The sequence below is a fragment of the Medicago sativa genome, chromosome 3, assembly GCF_051527215.1.
Source record: "Medicago sativa cultivar Bolivia chromosome 3, Bolivia_mono, whole genome shotgun sequence".
Classification (NCBI taxonomy): Eukaryota; Viridiplantae; Streptophyta; class Magnoliopsida; order Fabales; family Fabaceae; genus Medicago; species Medicago sativa.
The window spans coordinates 86,248,688-86,268,169 of record NC_140751.1 but is presented as its reverse complement, the minus strand read 5'-3'; the positions used below and the strand labels follow the sequence as shown (position 1 = coordinate 86,268,169).

General features: G+C 34.1%; 2 protein-coding genes across 2 annotated transcripts; one reads left to right on the top strand and one right to left on the bottom strand.

The window, feature by feature from the left end:
* Positions 1-5,255: 5,255 nt before the first annotated feature.
* On the bottom strand, positions 5,256-11,870 carry LOC146941323 (2-oxoglutarate-dependent dioxygenase 19-like). Its single transcript, XM_085755089.1, has 4 exons — positions 11,391-11,870; positions 10,190-10,428; positions 5,868-6,195; positions 5,256-5,662 (listed from the first exon to the last, which is right to left on the bottom strand). The coding sequence occupies exons 1-4, from the start codon at positions 11,670-11,672 to the stop codon at positions 5,417-5,419; spliced, it is 1,095 nt and encodes a 364-aa protein (XP_085611215.1). The 5' UTR covers positions 11,673-11,870; the 3' UTR covers positions 5,256-5,416.
* A 1,331-nt stretch (positions 11,871-13,201) lies between these two features.
* Positions 13,202-13,903, top strand: LOC146941322 (uncharacterized). The gene is made up of 2 exons (XM_085749941.1): positions 13,202-13,405; positions 13,463-13,903. Exons 1-2 carry the CDS (start codon positions 13,202-13,204, stop codon positions 13,901-13,903), a joined length of 645 nt encoding a protein of 214 aa, XP_085606067.1.
* Positions 13,904-19,482: the final 5,579 nt, after the last annotated feature.

The following is a 19,482-nucleotide window of genomic DNA, read 5'->3' as shown; positions in this document are numbered from 1 at the left end:
ACCATTCATGGATCAAATGATTGAGAGATTGGCTGGCCAAGCCTTTTATTGCTTCTTGGATGGGTATTCAGGGTATAATCAAATTGCAGTAGCTCCGGAGGATCAAGAAAAGACTGCCTTCACTTGTCCATTTGGAGTGTTTGCTTATCGAAGGATGCCCTTTGGGCTGTGTAATGCGCCGACAACCTTTCCAAGGTGCATGCTTTCCATCTTCTCTGATATGATAGAAAAGAACATTGAGGTATTTATGGACGACTTTTCTGTTTTTGGTAAGTCTTTTGATCAATGCTTGTTCCATTTAAATGCTGTACTTAAAAGATGCACCGAAACTAACCTTGTTTTGAATTGGGAAAAATGTCATTTTATGGTAACTGAAGGTATAGTTTTGGGGCATAAAATAAGTGCTAAAGGCATTGAGGTAGACCAAGCCAAGATAGAGGTTATAGAGAAACTTCCTCCACCCATCAATGTTAAAGGAGTGAGGAGTTTCTTGGGGCATGTCGGTTTCTATCGGCGGTTCATAAAAGACTTTTCTAAAATTTCCAAACCCCTCTGTAACCTCTTGGTCAAAGAAAATGAGTTTAATTTTGATTCTGAATGTCTAAATGCTTTTTCTTTGATTAAAAACAAGTTGGTGACTGCACCAATAATCATTGCACCCGATTGGGATTTACCTTTTGAACTTATGTGTGATGCAAGTGATTATGCTGTTGGTGCAGTCCTAGGCCAACGCAAGAACAAAATTTTTCATGCAATTTACTATGCAAGCAAGGTTTTAAATGAAAATCAAGTTAACTATTCCACAACTGAAAAGGAATTGCTTGCGGTAATCTTTGCATTGGAAAAATTTCGTTCTTATCTAATAGGCTCCAAAGTCATTGTTTTTACAGATCATGCAACTCTCAAATATCTCTTAACTAAAGGGGATTCAAAGCCTCGACTGTTGAGGTGGATCCTATTATTGCAAGAATTTGATCTTGAAATTCGTGACAAGAAGGGAGTCGAGAACGTGGTAGCTGACCATCTCTCAAGGCTGGAGAATGATGAGGTGACAAAGAAGGAGAAGGCCATCAAGGCCGAGTTCCCCGATGAACAGCTGTTTGCTATTGGAGAAAGACCTTGGTTTGCTGACATGGCAAACTTTAAGGCCGACAACATAGTTCCTGATGATCTGACCTACCATCAGAGGAAAAAGTTCTTCAAAGATGCAAACCACTACTTGTGGGATGACCCGTATCTGTTTAAGGTAGGTACTGACGGTTTGATTAGACGTTGTGTTGCAGGTGAGGAAGCACATAGTATCATGTGGCACTGCCATAGCTCAGCTTATGGAGGCCACCACAGTGGAGAAAGAACAGCTGCAAAAATTTTGCAAAGTGGATTCTGGTGGCCCACCCTTTTCAAAGATTGCCACGACTTTGTCACAAGATGTGACAGATGCCAAAGGACAGGTAACATATCAAAGAGGAATGAAATGCCCCTAAAAGGAATCATTGAAGTTGAACCATTTGATTGTTGGGGTATTGATTTTATGGGACCATTCCCTTCCGCTTACTCTTATCTCCATATTCTAGTCTGTGTTGATTATGTCACAAAGTGGGTTGAAGCGATACCATGTGTTGCTAATGATGCCAAAATGGTTGTCAACTTCCTTCAAAAGAATATTTTCACTAGGTTTGGAACCCCTAGAGTATTGATCAGTGATGGGGGGAAGCATTTTTGCAATAATTTTCTTGAAAATGTGCTCAAAAAGTATAACATTAAGCACAAAGTTGCAACTCCCTATCACCCACAAACTAGTGGTCAAGCAGAGGTTTCAAACCGACAGCTGAAACAGATTCTGGAGAAGACAGTTGCGTCAAATAGGAAAGATTGGTCTAGAAAATTAGATGACGCACTGTGGGCATATAGGACAGCCTTTAAGACCCATCTTGGGTTCTCACCCTATCAGTTAGTCTATGGGAAGGCATGTCATCTTCCAGTCGAGCTAGAACATAAAGCTTATTGGGCCATTAAGGCCTTAAATTTTGATCAAATAGCCGCTGGTAAGAAAAGAATTTTGAAACTTAATGAACTTGAGGAGATGAGGCTTAGAGCGTATGAAAATGCGCTCATCTATAAAGCCAGGACAAAAAGGTATCATGACAAAAACTTAGTGTCTAGGGATATTAACTGTGGACAACTAGTTTTGTTGTATAATTCCAGGTTGAAGCTGTTTCCTGGGAAGCTCAAGTCAAAATGGTCTGGACCATTCTTGGTCAAAAGTGTGTCACCATATGGAGCTGTTGAACTAGTGACACCTGAAGGAGATCGAAGTTTCAAAGTAAATGGACAAAGAGTTAAACCATACCTAGGTGGCGACCTACCAAAAGGAAGGGTGGCACTCATTCTGAAGGACCTCTGAGGATCCTTAGCAGTCAAGCTAGTGACGATAAAGAAGCGCTGAGTGGGAGGCAACCCACTAGATTTACTTTGTTTTTGATGTATTTTCTTTATTTTCTTTTTATGTCAAAGTCCATTGAACTTATTTCCCTATTGTAATTGCTCCTGCACTTGTTTATTATTAATGAATTTGTTTTGTTTCATGTGACCTATTCCAGTTTAGTAACAGTTGTTTGATGAAACGGTATTCCAAAAATTCTAAAGGAGGGGTGACTTGATTCAAAGGTGAAGTGTACGGCGTTGCTAGGTAGTCACATACTCCCAGAAATCTCAGCCATAAGGTTCATTGCCAAATTTGTTTTTCAATTTACTTATATTTAGATTAGTTTCCATGCAACTACATTTCTAGAACTTGCATTGTTTCTCTATTATTGATTGGTCTTTGTCAATTACACACTGAGGCAAAAGTGTTTGGTCCTGTGAGCCTTTTTGAAGCCTACCCTGTTTTAATTTGTTGAATTTATCCTTTCTTAACCAATTGTGAGCCGGTAGGATTAGAACTTTTTGTTTGGTGACAAACTACATTACAAGCCTAGAGACTTTTAGGACTTGTCCCTTAATGTATTTTCTGAGTTAAGGCATTGTAGAATGTTGCTAAAGATTAAGTTTGGGGTTGCTATTGGAATTTGCAACCAACTAAGTTTGGGGTGGGGGTACTAGAGAATAAGAGAACAAAAATATGAAATTGACATGCAAAATACACACAAAAATGGTGTATCAAAAAAAAAAAAAAAAGAGAAATTGAATGATGAAAAAGGGACAAAACATTGAAAATCCGAGTAACTTCAAACTCGATCGACCCTAAATGTTAAAAATATTCTCTAGTACCTTTGCATTGATTGTATTTCCACAAGGTGAATGAATGAAGGATTGAATTTTGTGCTTTAACTTCCGTAGGAATGCCTAACTCAAATTTTGTGTAGCCTACTTATCCAAATATATCCCACCTTTCACCTAAGCCCCGTTATAACCCTAAAGACCTCAAAAGTGTGTAATGATATTGACTTTGATTGATGTTTAGAAACTTTTCAAGCGTATGGTAATATGTAGACCTGCATGTCTACTGGTAGAACCCTATTTCATATTGATGCGTGGAGTTGTGAACTGGTGGATGTGAACAAGTCAAACTAGCTCATCTTTAGCTAGAAGGAGAATGAACTTTTGGGTACTATCGTTTGTCAGGTAACTGTTATTTTACTGTCGTTTGTCACTGTTGCAAGCAAATTCCTTGAGGACAAGGAATGGTTTAAGTTTGGGGTTGTGATGACATGCTGTCATTACGTAATTTTTAGGACTTATTGTGACATTTTGATAGAGTTCTCATGCAATTTATACTGTTCTGGAGTGCAAAAAGCTTAAATATTGAAGTCTGTTCGAAGGAAATCGCGCCACGCCAATTTCAAGCCGTGCTGCGATTTTTGAAGCAAAATTACATCCTCCCTGTTTGAGGGAAATCGCGGCACGCCTATATACATGGCGCGGCGCGATTTTGACGGGTCAGGCCCATGACTTCTATAAATACTGCACTCAGCCAGAAGAAAAGGGGTTACGATTTTGGAGAGCAAAGTGCGATTTTGAGACATCGGAGACGGCTAGAAGGGCGATTTCTTTAACCTTTTACCAATTCATGTATGTTTTAATTATTTCATTGATTATGCTATTTGTAAACTCGATTATGAGTAGCTAAATCTCTTAGAGATTAGATCCGAGATGAATCTTTGTAACCCTAATTGACACATGTTGCTGTGAAACTCTATTTTGTTTATGAATTCAATTCTAGTTTATTCAATTCAATTGTTCTTAATGCTTTTTATATCTTGATCACATATAACTTGATTTTGTGAGAATGAATGACCACTGACCATGGCTTTTAACTTAGACCTAATTGAATTGTTCTAATAAACAGGGTTAGTCTAGGAATAGATAATCGTTTGTTAGTGATAATAGGTTAACGTTCGGTAAAACCTTCAAGAATTATTAGACCACCTAAGGAATTAGGGGCTGTAGTTTAAGAAGAGGGTCCTAACTCAAGGGATTGATTAGGGCTATTTTGTTAATCATCGTAAATTAGAAAAGGATTCATAACAAATAGGTGCAGTAGACCAATTAGGGGAACTTAGAGGATTCGACGGATCTGATCTCATCTTTCTCTCCATATTTTCTTAATCAAATCTTTATTCTCTTTTATTTGATTTCATAAAATCAAACCAAATCTTCTGCCTAGTGGCAAACTAAAAATAAACTTTACACATCCTAATTATATAACGAAATTGAATTATTGAAGTTAAAAACAGTCCTCGTGGGATCGATATTTTTACTACTTCGATAGTATTTGATGCACTTGCCAGAGATCTATCAAATCTTCGAGGGAATTTGGTGGGTTGGAGAGGATAGGGAAGAGATAATGCAAGATTTTTTTTTTGACAAAAGAGATAATGCAGGATTGTGTGTGGAAAATTGTTAATGTTCTCGTTTTTAATATCAACAAATCTAAACCGTTCGTTAAATCTAACGACACTTTTCACGTGCTTCACCGGTGAGGGACTTGATTGATCCCTCACCCTAGAATCCACCAAGCAACACTGCAACATTTACTACTTTTCTATAAAACATTTATTTATTTTGGAAACTCTGTATTCAGCCTATTAACCGACTAATTCAGAGGATTAATCTCATTATCTACTGACTAAAGCCTCAATTAAAATCTAATAAAGTTTTGTATAAACCGACTCAACACATAAATTATTGGCACCTTAAAAAAAGTTCAAACATAAGAACGAGACAAGAACATACTTCTAAATCTCAAGTCTTCACCAACAAATCATCTCGAGGTTATATAAACTTCATCCTTTTTTCACTCAATATTATAAACATTATCCACTACACATGCCATTAATTAACAACATCAACCATATTCAATTTTCATATTTTTAATATTCACGTAATATTATAGACCATATCATACATGTCATTGTTAAGAACTATACCGAATCTGGTCCAAGGTTCTTCCGTCTGACAATCGCGATTTCTGCTGAACTAGCAAATAATCATAATACTTGATACTTTTAAACAATGGCTTTTCTTTCTCTAATAGTTCTTGGGCAGGTCCAATTTCCTTATCTCGTGCAGGTCCATTCACCACCACCAGACTCATCCTAGTGTCCTTGTTGTTAAGGATTGCTCGATGTAACACACTCCCATACCTCCCGTTACTCACAGCCTAACCAATACAAAGAGTATAAAGGATAACATCAATTAATTTGTTACTACTCCGATCTTAAATATAAACGGAAAAAGGTAAATAAAGTTGATGTATTTAATTCAAATTGAACCAAATACATCAAATTTATTTGACTTTTTTTGCTTATACATGCTATCAGAGTATTTCATAAATGTATGTGAAACAATTAAAAGAACTTAGTAACCTCAAGTTGATCTCCAATGTTGACAACTAGGCAATTGGGAAGGGGATTCACGTTCAACCATTTATCCTCATGCTTAACTTGAAGACCTCCAATTCCATTTTGAATGAGAAAGGTCAAGAAGCCAATATCAGAATGTGGAGGCAACCCAAGAGCAAGGTGTGGTTGTGGACACGGAGGGTAAAAGTTCACTCCCATGATATGTAAGCCAGAGTCAGAACCAGATGAATCAATTATGGAATCAGATTCTAATCCTAAGCTCTCTGATATTCCTTGAAGTAATTTCCTCGCCACACCATTGATTTTTTTATTATACTCAAACGCAACCTCCCTGCACAAACATTGACTATTTAATACTAAGCTAGTTAATATGTTTATAAAAAAAATAACTAGACTAATTAATAAAAGAGAGGTGTTATATGTCGCGAGAATGAACATCTCAAAATGATCACAAATTATTTTGGTCCGTTGGATTTATGCAATATTGGAATTCATGGGTGGTAAACAGATGCGGATTCAAACAATGGAGTCAGATGTGGCTAAATTATCTTTGGTTTATAATCCTATATATTCAAATGTTGCGGAACTGTAACAGATAGTGGTTATGTGTGTACCCTCCACCCTTTTGGTGCAGGTTTGATCCCATAACATGTACAAGAGTGAAGAACTGTCTCTGCCGCTAGATCATAGAATGGAATGTGATATATGCGCAACATATATAGTATATAATCAATATTTTGAGACCTTGTAAACACACACAAAAATTGGGTAATAATCATGTGTGGCTATAACCACACTTAGCTATATGGTGGATCCGCCTTCGGTGGTAAAATATAGATGTGGAGTAGGCTTTAGTCAACATAACATTGTAACATCGTGATATTAGTCACGATACACTTTTTTGTTTAAAGTAAAATTTCTCTTAATAAAAAGAAAGGTGAAACCTAGATTACCCTCTCTTGTTTAGGGTGTATTTACCCTTTCAAGATATCAACCAATCAAAAAGTAATATACAAATGTAACATTAAATGTCAAATAAATGAGTCAATTTTTCTATAAAAAAAATCAATTTTAAAAAGGTAACTTTTAATTTTTATTTAATTATATTTAGGTATACAATCTTAATTAATTTACACTATAGGGCTTGTAACAATTAAAATTTCACATCAAATTCAATCCATAAATATTTATTTTTTAGGGTTAATTATGTTTTTGGTCCCTACAAAATTGCGACTTTGTAAGTTTAATCCTTAATTAATTTTAATAGCATTTTTAATCCCTTCAAAAAATTTCTACACTCAATATTAGTCCTTACTCAATCCAAATTTGTTTAATTTATGCTTAAACTCTTAAGTTTTTCAACAATTTTTTACAGGCGTGTTAAGAACGTTATTAAAAGGTCCTCCGAAAAAAATATCGCAAAAATTTGATTTCTACGTCCATATTTTTGTTACTTATATCTTAAACTTTTGTCGTTTTAAAAAATTCATATTTAATTTATTTCATGTTAAAAAATTATAGATTTTAGTAAATGAACCTTTCATAGTGTTCTAAACTTGTATAAAAAGAATCGTTAAAAAATTTAAGAGTTTAAGGATAATTAAACAAAATCTATTTTAGCAGGGACTAAAATTATAAGTAAATTTTTTTTTGTAGGGATTAAAAAAGCTATTAAAATTAAGTAAGGACTAAACTTAGAAGGTCGCCATTTTATAGGGACCAAAAAAATATTTAACCCTATTTTTTAGGATGCAAAATTAATAAGTTTTTGGAATACTTTTAAAACATTATTTGTTTTTTAATTAAAAACAAAAAGGTGTAGCCAATTTTTTCTCTGCAAAAAAAAATTGTTCCTAATTTGTACTTCCACAGATAAGTTGATATAACAAATTTCCACCAATATTTGTATTTTTGTTGCAAAATTAATAAGTCTTTAGAATACTCTAAAATTTTAAATATTATTTGTTTTTTTAATCTACTAACAATATATAAAAAAATTATTAAAAAAACAATATATTTATTAAGAAAAATATCAAAATTAAAATCCAACAAAATTTCATAATTGTCCTTCTTAAAAGGCAATATATTATCATGATAATTACGGACAACTATTTTTTCAATTCCACACCACAAATTTAAATGTCTACTTTTACTACTAATCTACTACTACTAATACTATAATAAGAAAATTAGAAAATTTTACTCGAGTAAAATTTCATAATTATCCTCACAATCTTCTTAATTTTATGGGTTTAATCGTCATTTTACAAAATAAAATTCAAATTTATTCATTTTGAAATTTTTTTATATATATTTTTGTTTATCTTTCTATCCTAACTAATTCTCTATGTATCTTCATTTTTCAGATTTATCACTTCCAAGCCTAACTAATTCTCTATATCGTCATTTTGTTTTCATCTATTTTAATCTCTTAATCTTAATAATTTGCATATTTAAAAAATTAATAGAAACGATACAATAATGTTAAATTTTTTAAAGTAATCATTAGTTTTCAAAATTTAAGCATATCAACTTTCTCATATCGGTATACATGAAATTTCATTTTGGAGATATAAGCACATAAAGTCTACAATTAGTGCGGTGTAAATATTTAATGGTATTTTGGAGAAACAATACAGTGACGTTGATATTTTAAAAATAGTCACGAGTTTTCTAAATTTTATCATATTGACTATTACATATTGTTAAAAAAAAAATCTTCTGCATAAAGTATATAAAATCTTCAACGAGTGCGGTGCAAATATTTATCAGTATTTTAAATATAAAATAAAAAGTTATTTAATAGAAACATTACATCGATGTTGATATTTTGAAAATAGTCACGAGTTTTCAAAATTTTATCATATCGATTTTCTCATATATGTACATAAAAATTTATTTATGCATATATAAACACATAAAATCTGCAACGAGAGTGGTGCAAATATTGAACGGTGTTTTGCATATAAAATAAAAAGTTATTCAATAGAAACACTATATTAATGTTTATATTTTGACAATATTAATGAGTTTCTACGATTTTATCATATCAACTTTCTCATATATTAACATAAAAAATTATTTCTGCAAAAAAATCACATAAAATCTACAACGGGTACGGTGAAAACATTGAACGGTGTTTTGCATATAAAATAAAAAGTTATTTAATAGAAACACTACATTGATGTTGATATTTTGAAAATAATCATGAGTTTTAAAAAATTTATTTTATTGGCTTTCTTATATGTGTATATAAAAATTTGTTTTCGTGTACATAAGAAAATAAATTCCACAACATACACGATTCAAATATTTAACATTTTTTACATATAATATATGAAAAAAAAACATTTGATAGTACTAACAAAGCAATTATTTTTTATATGATTATCACAATGTTACGTGACCCGTGCGTAACCGCACGGGGGTCTATTACTAGTTAAAAAATAAAATAAAGCATGACAGTTTTTTTTCAAAGGAGAAAACGTGGTAGTTGTTTTATTAAAAAATAAGCTATGAACTTGGCCATTATTTTTTAACCCATGAACATGTTGTTTTATTAAAAAATAATTAAATTAAATTAATAGGGTTAAAATTGAAAGAAAATATAAAAAACGACCAGCTATAAGCTCAAAAGCTATTTGAAATAGTTTCTCAAAAAACGCTATAAGTTAGTGGAAAAAGTTTTTTACCCAACACATCTTATTATATCAAAACAAACTTATAAGCTAGTCCAACATGCTATAAGCTAGCTTATTCGTGTTACCAAACACAGCCATGATGGGTTGAATTTGATGTGAAATTTTATTTGTTACAAGCCCTATAGTGTAAATTAATTAAGATTGTATACCTAAATATAATTAAATAAAAATTAAAAGTTACCTTATTAAAATTCATTTTTTTATAGAAAAAATTGACTCATTTATTTGACAATTAATGTTACATTTGGATATTACATTTTGATTGGTTGATAACTTGAAGGGGTAAATACCCCCTAAACAAGAGAGGGTAATGTAGAAAAAACCAAAAAGAAACATATGAATCATTGATAAAAATCACAGACAATAAATAAATAAAATCCATCTCAGATTTTATCTCGTTGGTGCAATATAAACGTTAGAGAAGTCAACGTTGGTAGTACTTTTAAAATGATCTACGCCCATCATGCATCTGATTGACCCAACCCAAGTTTCGAGTTATCTCAAGTAGGGTTAGAAAGTCCTTATTAAGTATAAACTCTAAAACTAGTGTATGATCTCTCAATTTTTCTCTTTAATTTTCGTCGGTAATTCATAATTTATTTTTTGTGTGTTGAACTTAATTACCTGTAACCTGGTGGTTTGTTAGGGAAATTGAATTGGGGAGATGTTATGACTTTGAGATAATCTCTCCAATAATTAAAACTCTCTGCTGGAGGATGGAAGCTAGTGCCATGCCTGATGGGTGAGAGAGGATCGCCATCGTCACCAAACTCTTCCTTTTCTTCCGCTGGCAAATCATAAAACTCGTGAGTTTTTTCTATCAACTCCTCCATTAGACTCTCGGGAATTCCATGGTTTGTGAGCTGAACATTGAGATACAATATTAGTTTACATTAATCTCTTGTTTATCTATGATGTGTCACACACGGTGGTTATTAAGAATTTGAATTTGTAATTTTGAAGAGACGGTGTTTAAGAAAATATTCAATGGAGGTCTCTAAACGAGTTTCACCGAAGTATGAATAGTTCCTTTTTTCTCATTGGAGGACCATGAAGGGACAATGTGAATAGAAAAAAAATGGTTGAAGAAGTTTGTACAGGCAACCGTATACGTAAGAAAAAACATTTAAAGTTACATAAATATAGTTTTATAAAAGTTGTTAAAAGAAACCAGCACTGCTATTTGCTGCGACATAAATCCGGAATCTATCCCGAATTGCTTGCCACCATTGGATTTGCTTTAGCGGAAATCATGGGATGGTTGGATAAAAAGATCTGAACATGCTACAGTAACAACTTAACACATAACAAGCCAGTCGTGAGGTTCTCGGGATAAAAATATTTCGCGAGAAGTGGCATTATTGAAAACCAAATATGCTTCAATAACATAAGTGTGATATGTCATTGTTAGAGCCACTTAATATTGGCTAGGGAATCAAGTTTAATTTTTTTACAAACTTATCATCCGATATATTATTTTTTTTTTTGTAAGGTAGCCAAGTGGTTAGAATTCACCTTATAAGATGAATAAGTGGGGTGTCCAGGGTTCGAACCCCAGCCCCTGCATATAATAATGAATTGTCCTACCAGGTGAGTTATGCTCACGGGACATCATCCGATATACTTTAATGACACATGTTAATGAATTTAAAAATAGCAATCTTATAATGAAAAAAACAAATTTTTACTTTAAAGAAATTAAATGCATATTTATTAACACATATTTTTTATCATGATCTCCTTAACATGTGCCCTTGTTGGATGAAAATTTCTCATTTGGATTACTACTAGGAATTAGGAAAATAGGCAGAAAGGAAAAAGTTACCATGAAGAAACCCCATTCAGAACATGCTTTGGCGAGTTCATGAACAACCTTTGTGTGGATTTCGATGTCATCTGAAATGAGGAGAGAAAAATCAATGACTGGTATGGAAGCTGCAAGCTCGTCTACAGCATCAATAATATCATCATGTTCTGTTAGGGAGTGGTAACTTGAAGGAATGGGAAAGGCTCCGTTTGATTCTGCAAAGGCTTTGATGCTTGAAATATTTGATTCATCAACTTTTGTCGGTTCTGATGATGAAAAAATGGTAGGAACTGAAGCCATGGATGAATATTTGAGTGATTGAGTGGTTGATATTGAATAGTACTGATGTAATTGTAAAAAATAAAAATAAAAATTAGTGAAGTGTCTGATCTAGAAGAGGAATAGGATATTATGAGAATGATGGATAAGTAAAAAAACTGGAACATTATAGAGAAAAATCAAGTTCGCACCGTGATATATATGGACAAACAAGTGTTTGATTCAATAGTGCTTTTTTGGATGTTTTCAAAATAATTTGATTGATTTGATACAGCTAAAGAGACCACAATCAGCAGTAGGGTCATTCATATATGATGGCATATACAAATACAACTCATTTAAACAGACACAAACGAGAATACTATTAACATGAATACTATTAACATGTTTTCAATAATAATAAAGCAATAATTTTTATTTGTTACCAATTAGATTTGTGGTTGCAACTACACAAGTAATGGTTTGGTGATGTCGTAGCCAACTTATTGATCAATCCACATGTTCCATTCAAACGTCAACATGATGTTGTCATTGATTTCACAGGGTATGATAAATTTTGTTTTTCTTTCATGGCAAACGAATTTAAAACATTTCATTTAAAATAATGTAGCAATATAACTCGGAATTACATAAAAAGTATTACGAATGGCGTGAGGTAAAGTTGTCCGTCCGTACAAGAGATAAACGCTTACGTTTACTTGACCCTTAAGAAATTTGAAATAAACTTTTACGAATATTACAAGAATAAAGAGATTTTGTTGCCATTTTTTTCAACAATCTATAAATATTGTTGGCAAATATAATAATTTAGTAACAATATTTATGAGTGATTTTGTAAGAGCACCGTCAAACATACTTATTTTCCTTTTTCCATAGTGATGATAACAAGCGTTTAAAGTTGACATTTGTTACCATTTTTCTCTAAATATATAAAATAAAAAAGAAACAAAAATAAAACTAAAACGGCTGAAAGCACTACTAGCATTTTTCTATGTGGGCTCCTCTGGAAGCCAATTCCTTCAAACCTGGTAGGCTTTCTCAACCAATTTCTCTTTTAGATTTGGGAGAATGTCACTGATGCATATTCAGCGTTAAAAAAATTAGATTGAACATTTTCCAAACATCTTTTTTAACCTTTCAATGAAGTTGACAACCAATTCATCCACTTGTTGTTTCAAATTCATCTGGAGTTTATGGAATTTGTTTTGGTTTCCTTCACTGCACTGAACAGTGAATCTTTGAATATGCTCCATCGTTGATTTTCCATCTTCTCCGAAAAAGGTAGCAAAATCAGGAGTTTTAAATCCTCTAGGCATAGGCACCAATGTGTCAACTCATTCCCCCCCCCCCAAATCTTAGGGTTTGGTGGCCTCCCCCCACCTCCATGGTGGGTTTCTTCCCCCACCTCTTTGGTGGTATTTCCCTCCTCTTGTAGTAGGAGCATCCTCATTTCCCCTCATCTATCTCTTCATCCTTTTCTAGAATTTTTCTCACTCACCAATGATCTCCTTTCTCCACCACGAGCCGCCGATAAGCCTTCCTTTCCGCCTATGCGACCACCACCCGAGCCACCACCACAAAACAATGAAAGGGTTGTCATGGTTGTCTCCCCCATCTCAAATCCGAAAACAGTGTTTCAAGCTCTCTCCCTCATGGCTGCTCCCCCACCTTCATGGTTGACACCCACCCGCCCTCCACCAAAACCACCGTGGCTAGGATGCAACCTAGATCTCTTGCTTGCTGATGTTTCTCTGGTCCACTCTTTTAATGATTTGTTTTGTGTTTTATTGTTAATTTTATTTTGTTTTAAGTATGTCTTCATGGTGTTTGAAGAAATGTCCCAAGGGAGCTTAACTTACTGGAACAGAATTTTGATTGCAAAACTACTTGCGGCACCCACCGATCTCAACATCCTCACCACCAAACAAATTGATTCTAGGCATGTGAATACCTTGGACAAATTCGAGACCATTAATAGTCGAACCGTGCTTGCAGAAGTCAAAGAAATGATCCGTAACTTGATAGATTTAAAGACTTTGGACTCTCTTTTCAACTTTGCCATAGATCATATGTGGAAGAATTTGGCATGGTTGTTTGGATCTAAGGATGGGAAAGGATTTGCCTCTTTGTATTTGTATTTCATGTTTAGCTTTAGTGTGTGGATGGGGTATGTCCCAACACTTTTGTTTGTTAATGCAGCTAGTTATGTTGCTCCTTGTATCAATGATGGCTGTGTTCCAGCTTCTGTTTAATGAAAATTGTTTCACTTCAAAAAAAAAAATGTGTCAACTCATTCAGGATAAGGATTCCTATACACATTTCTATCAATGGGTTTCAATTGTATCCCAAAGTGCATCTTGGTTATATCAGTTAGGCTTAATTGCACTTTTGTCCCCCTATCTTTCCAAAACTTGCGGTTACAACCCCCTAACTAATTTAAATACAAAACAGCCCCCTAAGTATTGAATCTTTGGCAGTTTTAGCCCCCCAAGGCCAAAAAAAAAAATGACACGTGGCACCTCATTTAAGGTGCCACATCAGCGTTGGGGGCCAAAACTGCCAAAGATTCAATACTTAGGGGGTTGTTTTGTATTTAAATTAGTTAGGGAGCTGTAACCGCAAGTTTTGGAAAGATAGGGGGCCATAAGTGCAATTAAGCCTATCAGTTACGAGGTTGGAATAATAAAAAACTATTGTCAAAAGGGTCTTGCCTCAACTGTAGCTGGCTGGCATCACATATTTTCTAGGGTTTTTTGAAAACTTTGTTAAACCTGGGTTGGAGGTATCCCTATGGCTGCTCTTGGTGCGACTCCCCATTGTTTCTCAAATAAGCTCGTAAAACTACTATATATAATCAACGACTGGTCTCAATGTCGCTAAACCCATTAGGCCCAAATTAGGTCTCAATGTCACTACAAGAAAACAGTCAAATTAAGACGGAACATCGTGACGGAATTTTATTTCCGTCCCAAATTAATTAAAGCGGGACGGAATTTGCGACGCTTTTGTGTTATAAATATTTTGTTTTAATTTATATATATTTTTGGGACGGATTAATATTTCTGTCGCGAATATGGGACGGAACTAATATTTTTGTCGCGAATTTGGGACGGAATTTTTATTTCCGTCACAACTTGGTCTATTTTAATCAAAAAAATTTGTGGAAATTGTTGGAGGGAATATTTTTTTTGATGAATAATGTGGGCGGGAAACTTGGCGCCACTTTATTATAATTAATTTTTTTCATTTTTAATTTTTTATTATTATTTATTATTTTCCCTAAAAAAAAAAGAAGATAAAATAAGTTAAAATATAGGCAAATTCTATGGTACACCCAATATATTTGAGTGTACCGGTACACCCACTTTTTAAATTAATGGTTAAATGAATTGTTTTTTTTTGAAGAAAAATATTATTTTCTATCATTTATATTTATAATAACTAAATCTTATTCATCAAAAGTGTTAACGAAATAAAATTAATTTTTTTTTGAATTTTTAGCACTCATAATTGAGAATATTGATTATATTTCACGATAATATGTAAAAAATTACTATGATTCTTATAAACAATGAACTGATGTTTTTTCTTATGAAATGATGTTCTATAAAATATAAATATTGATAAATAGTTAGTTATTTCATAAAAATGATCGTTAATTTATAAAATTATGAAGAAAGAGTACCGGTACACCTTATTTTGTGAGTGTACCGTAGAAGTTCCCTAAAATATATTACAGGATCGGAAATCCAATCCATCCATATACACCACACAACACAACCATCTATAACAAAAAAAAAAAACAAAAACAAAATCACAATCCCTAACAACAAATCGCTCTCTCTCAAAGATCTCAGTACCTTTCAATCGCTCAGTCAAAGCTCTCAAAGCTCTTTCAAATGACGATGAAGATAACCCACAACCCTCCATAAATTCCATCTCTCACTCGTTCAATTGCTCACTCTCGTTCAATCTCTCTCTCTCTCTCTCTCTCTCTCTCTCTCTCTCTCTCTCTCTCTCTCTCTCTCTCCCTCTCTCGTTCAATCTCACTCGTTCAATCGCTCTCTCGTTCAATCGCTCTCAGCTTCTCAGTCTCGTAATCAGTTCAACTTCACAGTTCTTTGCAATTTTCAGGTTTGGAATTTCCTTTCTTTCTCAGCTTCATTCCTCAATATAGGTGATATTCTCTTTTATTTTTGTTAGCTTATTTCTCTTTAATGAATTTTTTGATTTTGATGAAATGGGTTTGTTGAAATTTTGATTTTTGGTAGAAGAGTTTGTGTTTTTGTTTCTGGTAATAAGATCCTTTAATTTGACAGAAAATGCAGAATAGCTATTAACTTATACTTGATACGGATTTGAATGTTTGAGGGAAGAAAGAGGTTTTTTGTTTGTTGAATATGACTATTATATTTACCACAAAAAAAATGCTTGAAATTAGCAAATAAACAAAAATATTCTAATTTTGAAGTGAGATTAAGTTCAATGTATAATAGTACAACATTTTTTTATTATTTTTCTTTATTATTTTTTTCAATGAAAAACTATCTGATCAGTGCTCTTGTTTGATATTCATTTAGTGACATATAGTGAAAATGGTTTGAAAAAATTCACAATGCCTACAGTCTGTTTATTTTTTCTCTATGCAGTTGTGATTCTGTTTTGAGAATCAACTTTGTGCTTGTTTGACAGATATATTATCGGCAACTGTGGCCTTTTATCTACTTTAGTTTTTGGCTTGCATTTATGTTTGGTGCTTTTTTGTTATTGCAATACTGGTGGTTTGGATAGATTGTATGAATCTAGTAATGTCTGAGGTTGATGTAGTTGTTTTTTAGTAATCGAGTGACTTGTTATAGGACTCATGTATTGCCTTTATAATTTGGTTTGTTGGGATGTTCTATTTAGGTACAATGCATTGTTGCCTCCTTAATTTGCCTTTTTAAACTGTGTTGCTTGTTAGCCTATCTTATTTATTCAGTTATTTATTTTTCAGAAAAACTTTGTAAATCTCTGTTCACAAGCTGAGTCTCAACCTCATCCTTTTGAGGCTGGTAATGATGAGAGTGGTACTCAATCTAAGCCTATTGATTATGATACACTAATGATTGAAGCTGTTGGAGGAAGAAATGCAAAGGGTAGAGTATATAGGCTTGGTTTGGATGGCAGCATGCGCACCCGTGGCTCAACGTCTAAATCCAATAAATATTCAAATTATACTGATATTGCACGTGGTATGAGTGGAGAGGTTGAGGCGCGTTTAAGGCAAAAAATTGCAGAGCAACAACAAACAATCGATTCCATTAAGGCTCGTCAAAACAAAATGATTGCCGCATTTGCTAAACATGCAAATATAGATTTGGATTTAATGGATTTAGATGAAGATGATCACTCTGTTGATAATGCTGTTGGAACAAAATGTGTTTAACAATGAACCTTAAAAAGTTTTGATGATAACAAGGTATTAAAAATTGTAAATTGGACTAGCTAATATTTGTTCAAGTGTACAGGACCACAGTTAAAAAAGTTACATCATTAATTGGTTCTGAATGAGCAAATAAAGAGCAAAAGAAAATGAAGCTTAGATGATTCTGAAGGCAATACACTCCTGAAAGTAAAAGCGCTCCTGAAGTCAAGCTGCTCCTGAAGAATAGTGCTCCTGAAGACAAGAGGTCCAGAAGCCACATCATCAGAAGCTGCACCATCAGAAGCTGCAGAAGCTGCATCATCAGAAGCTGCCTCATCAGAAGTCATTTCACCAGAAGCTGAAGATCAACTGGATTTGCAAAACATTCAAAGATTGAAGAATCTAAATTGCAAAAGCTGTCTATTGGATTCGAAAACACAGCAGAAAATTAGTGGAACATTGCAACGGTCATTTCAAAGGTGTTTGAAGGCATGTGCTTGCAATTTGGACGAAAGCGTTGACATTGTACTTTGTACGAATTGTACAACCACGTTGTCCACTACTCTGTTTTGTGTCCACGCTACAAGACAAGAAAACAACTCCAGAATACGGTCTCGCCTGCATATATGTTCCTTTGGATAAGGAATGGATTTCAAATTGGTTCTTCATAGGACAACAACCAAATCAGGCAAAAGATCATTGGTGAAAGATCAAGCTTCAACAACGACTCTTTGGTGTGCTGGCAATTTCACAACGTCTCTTTCACACCTCTATATAAAGGAGTGAAGACTTAGAGTTTTGGCAATGCAAGAACGCTGAACGAAAGACTCATAACATTTTTACAAGTGCCAAACCTCTGCTGAAATTGTTCTGCATTCACTTAGAATTTCTGTGTCTCAAAGTCATATCTTAGAAATTCTTAAGTTCATTGAGTCTGTATCTGATTTGTATTGTGAGCACCTCTGATTGTATATCAAGTGTTCAACCTTAAACAATTTTCTGTGTAATTTTGTTTAGTTAGGAAGTCTCTTGCAGTTGTGCTTGAGCAAGAAGTCTCTTGATTGTGTTCTCGAGCAAAGGAAGTCTCTAGCTTGTGTGCTTGAGCAAAGGAAGTCTCTTGCTTGTGTGCTTGAGCAATTGTAATCAGATATTACTCTTAGTGAAATCTCCTTGGAAGTGCAAGGGGGACTGGACTACTTCCGGATTGTGGAAGGAACCAGTATAATTGCTTTGTGTCGTTCTTCTTCTCTCTCTCTGTTTTATTCCGCTGCATTTAGATTCTGATCATCACTTCAGAAGCTGTCTCACTTAGCTTCTGATCAGTGTGTTCAGTTTTTAGGAGAAACGAAGAATTTTTAAAACACAATTCAACCCCCCTTCTTGTGTTTTTCTCACCTTCAATTGGTATCCAGAGCCTTGGTCTGTTGTGTAACACTTAACCGTGCAACAGTCAAAGATCTGAGAAAAACATGTCTACTCCTCCTCCTGCTGGTTCTGGTGATACTAGCTATAAACATGTCTCACATGATTATAGTGATAGTAAGAAATCCAGTGTTGGAAAAGTTCCAAAGTTCAATGGAGATGCTGAAGAGTTCTCTTGGTGGAAGACCAACTTTTACAGTTACATCATGAGCCTAGATGAAGAATTATGGGATATTCTGGAAGATGGTGTTGGTGATTTAGTCCTTGATGAAGAAGGAGCTGCTGTGGATAGAAAGAAACATACTCCAGAACTGAGGAAACTCTACAAGAAGCATCATATTATCAGAGGAGCCCTTGTCACTGCCATACCCAAAGCAGAATACATGAAAATGAGTGACAAATCCACTGCTAAAGCTATGTTTGCTTCTCTCTGTTCAAATTATGAAGGGAGCAAGAAGGTCAAAGAAGCAAAGGCTCTCCTGCTTGTACATCAGTACGAGTTATTCAAGATGAAGGATGATGAAACTATTAAGGAGATGTACTCAAGGTTTCAAACCTTAGTTTCTGGGCTACAGATTCTAAAGAAAAGCTATGTTGCTTCTGATCATGTAAGCAAGATACTCAGAAGCTTACCTGCCAGATGGAGACCAAAGGTGACTGCCATTGAGGAAGCTAAAGATTTAAACACTTTAAGTGTCGAAGATCTTGTTAGTTCTCTCAAAGTTCATGAGTTAAGTCTTAATGAACATGAGTCTACTAAGAAGAGTAAATCAATAGCTCTTCCATCCAAAGGCAAATCATCAAAAGCTCTCAAAGTGGTTGAATCTGAAGAGGAAGAACAGTCAAGTTCAGATTCTGAACCAGATGCTGCTGAAATGGCCATGCTCTCAAACAGACTTCAATATCTGGCCAAGAAGAACAGAAAGTTTCTTTCCAGAAGGGGTAACTTCAGAAGCTCAAAGAAAGAAGATCAGAAGGGATGCTTCAACTGCAAGAAGCCGG

What these genes read in the sequence shown, in the direction of transcription:
- LOC146941323 (XM_085755089.1), bottom strand. Translation starts at nt 11,672, where the DNA reads ATGGCTTCAGTTCCTACCATTTTTTCATCATCAGAACCGACAAAAGTT. An exon ending in CTGAATGGGGTTTCTTCATG is followed by an intron (nt 10,429 to 11,390) that starts GTAACTTTTTCC and finishes CTCAATGTTCAG; the next exon opens with CTCACAAACCATGGAATTCC. An exon ending in ACATTGGAGATCAACTTGAG is followed by an intron (nt 5,663 to 5,867) that starts GTTACTAAGTTC and finishes TGTATTGGTTAG; the next exon opens with GCTGTGAGTAACGGGAGGTA.
- LOC146941322 (XM_085749941.1), top strand. Translation starts at nt 13,202, where the DNA reads ATGCGACCACCACCCGAGCCACCACCACAAAACAATGAAAGGGTTGTC. An exon ending in TGCTTGCTGATGTTTCTCTG is followed by an intron (nt 13,406 to 13,462) that starts GTCCACTCTTTT and finishes TTTTGTTTTAAG; the next exon opens with TATGTCTTCATGGTGTTTGA.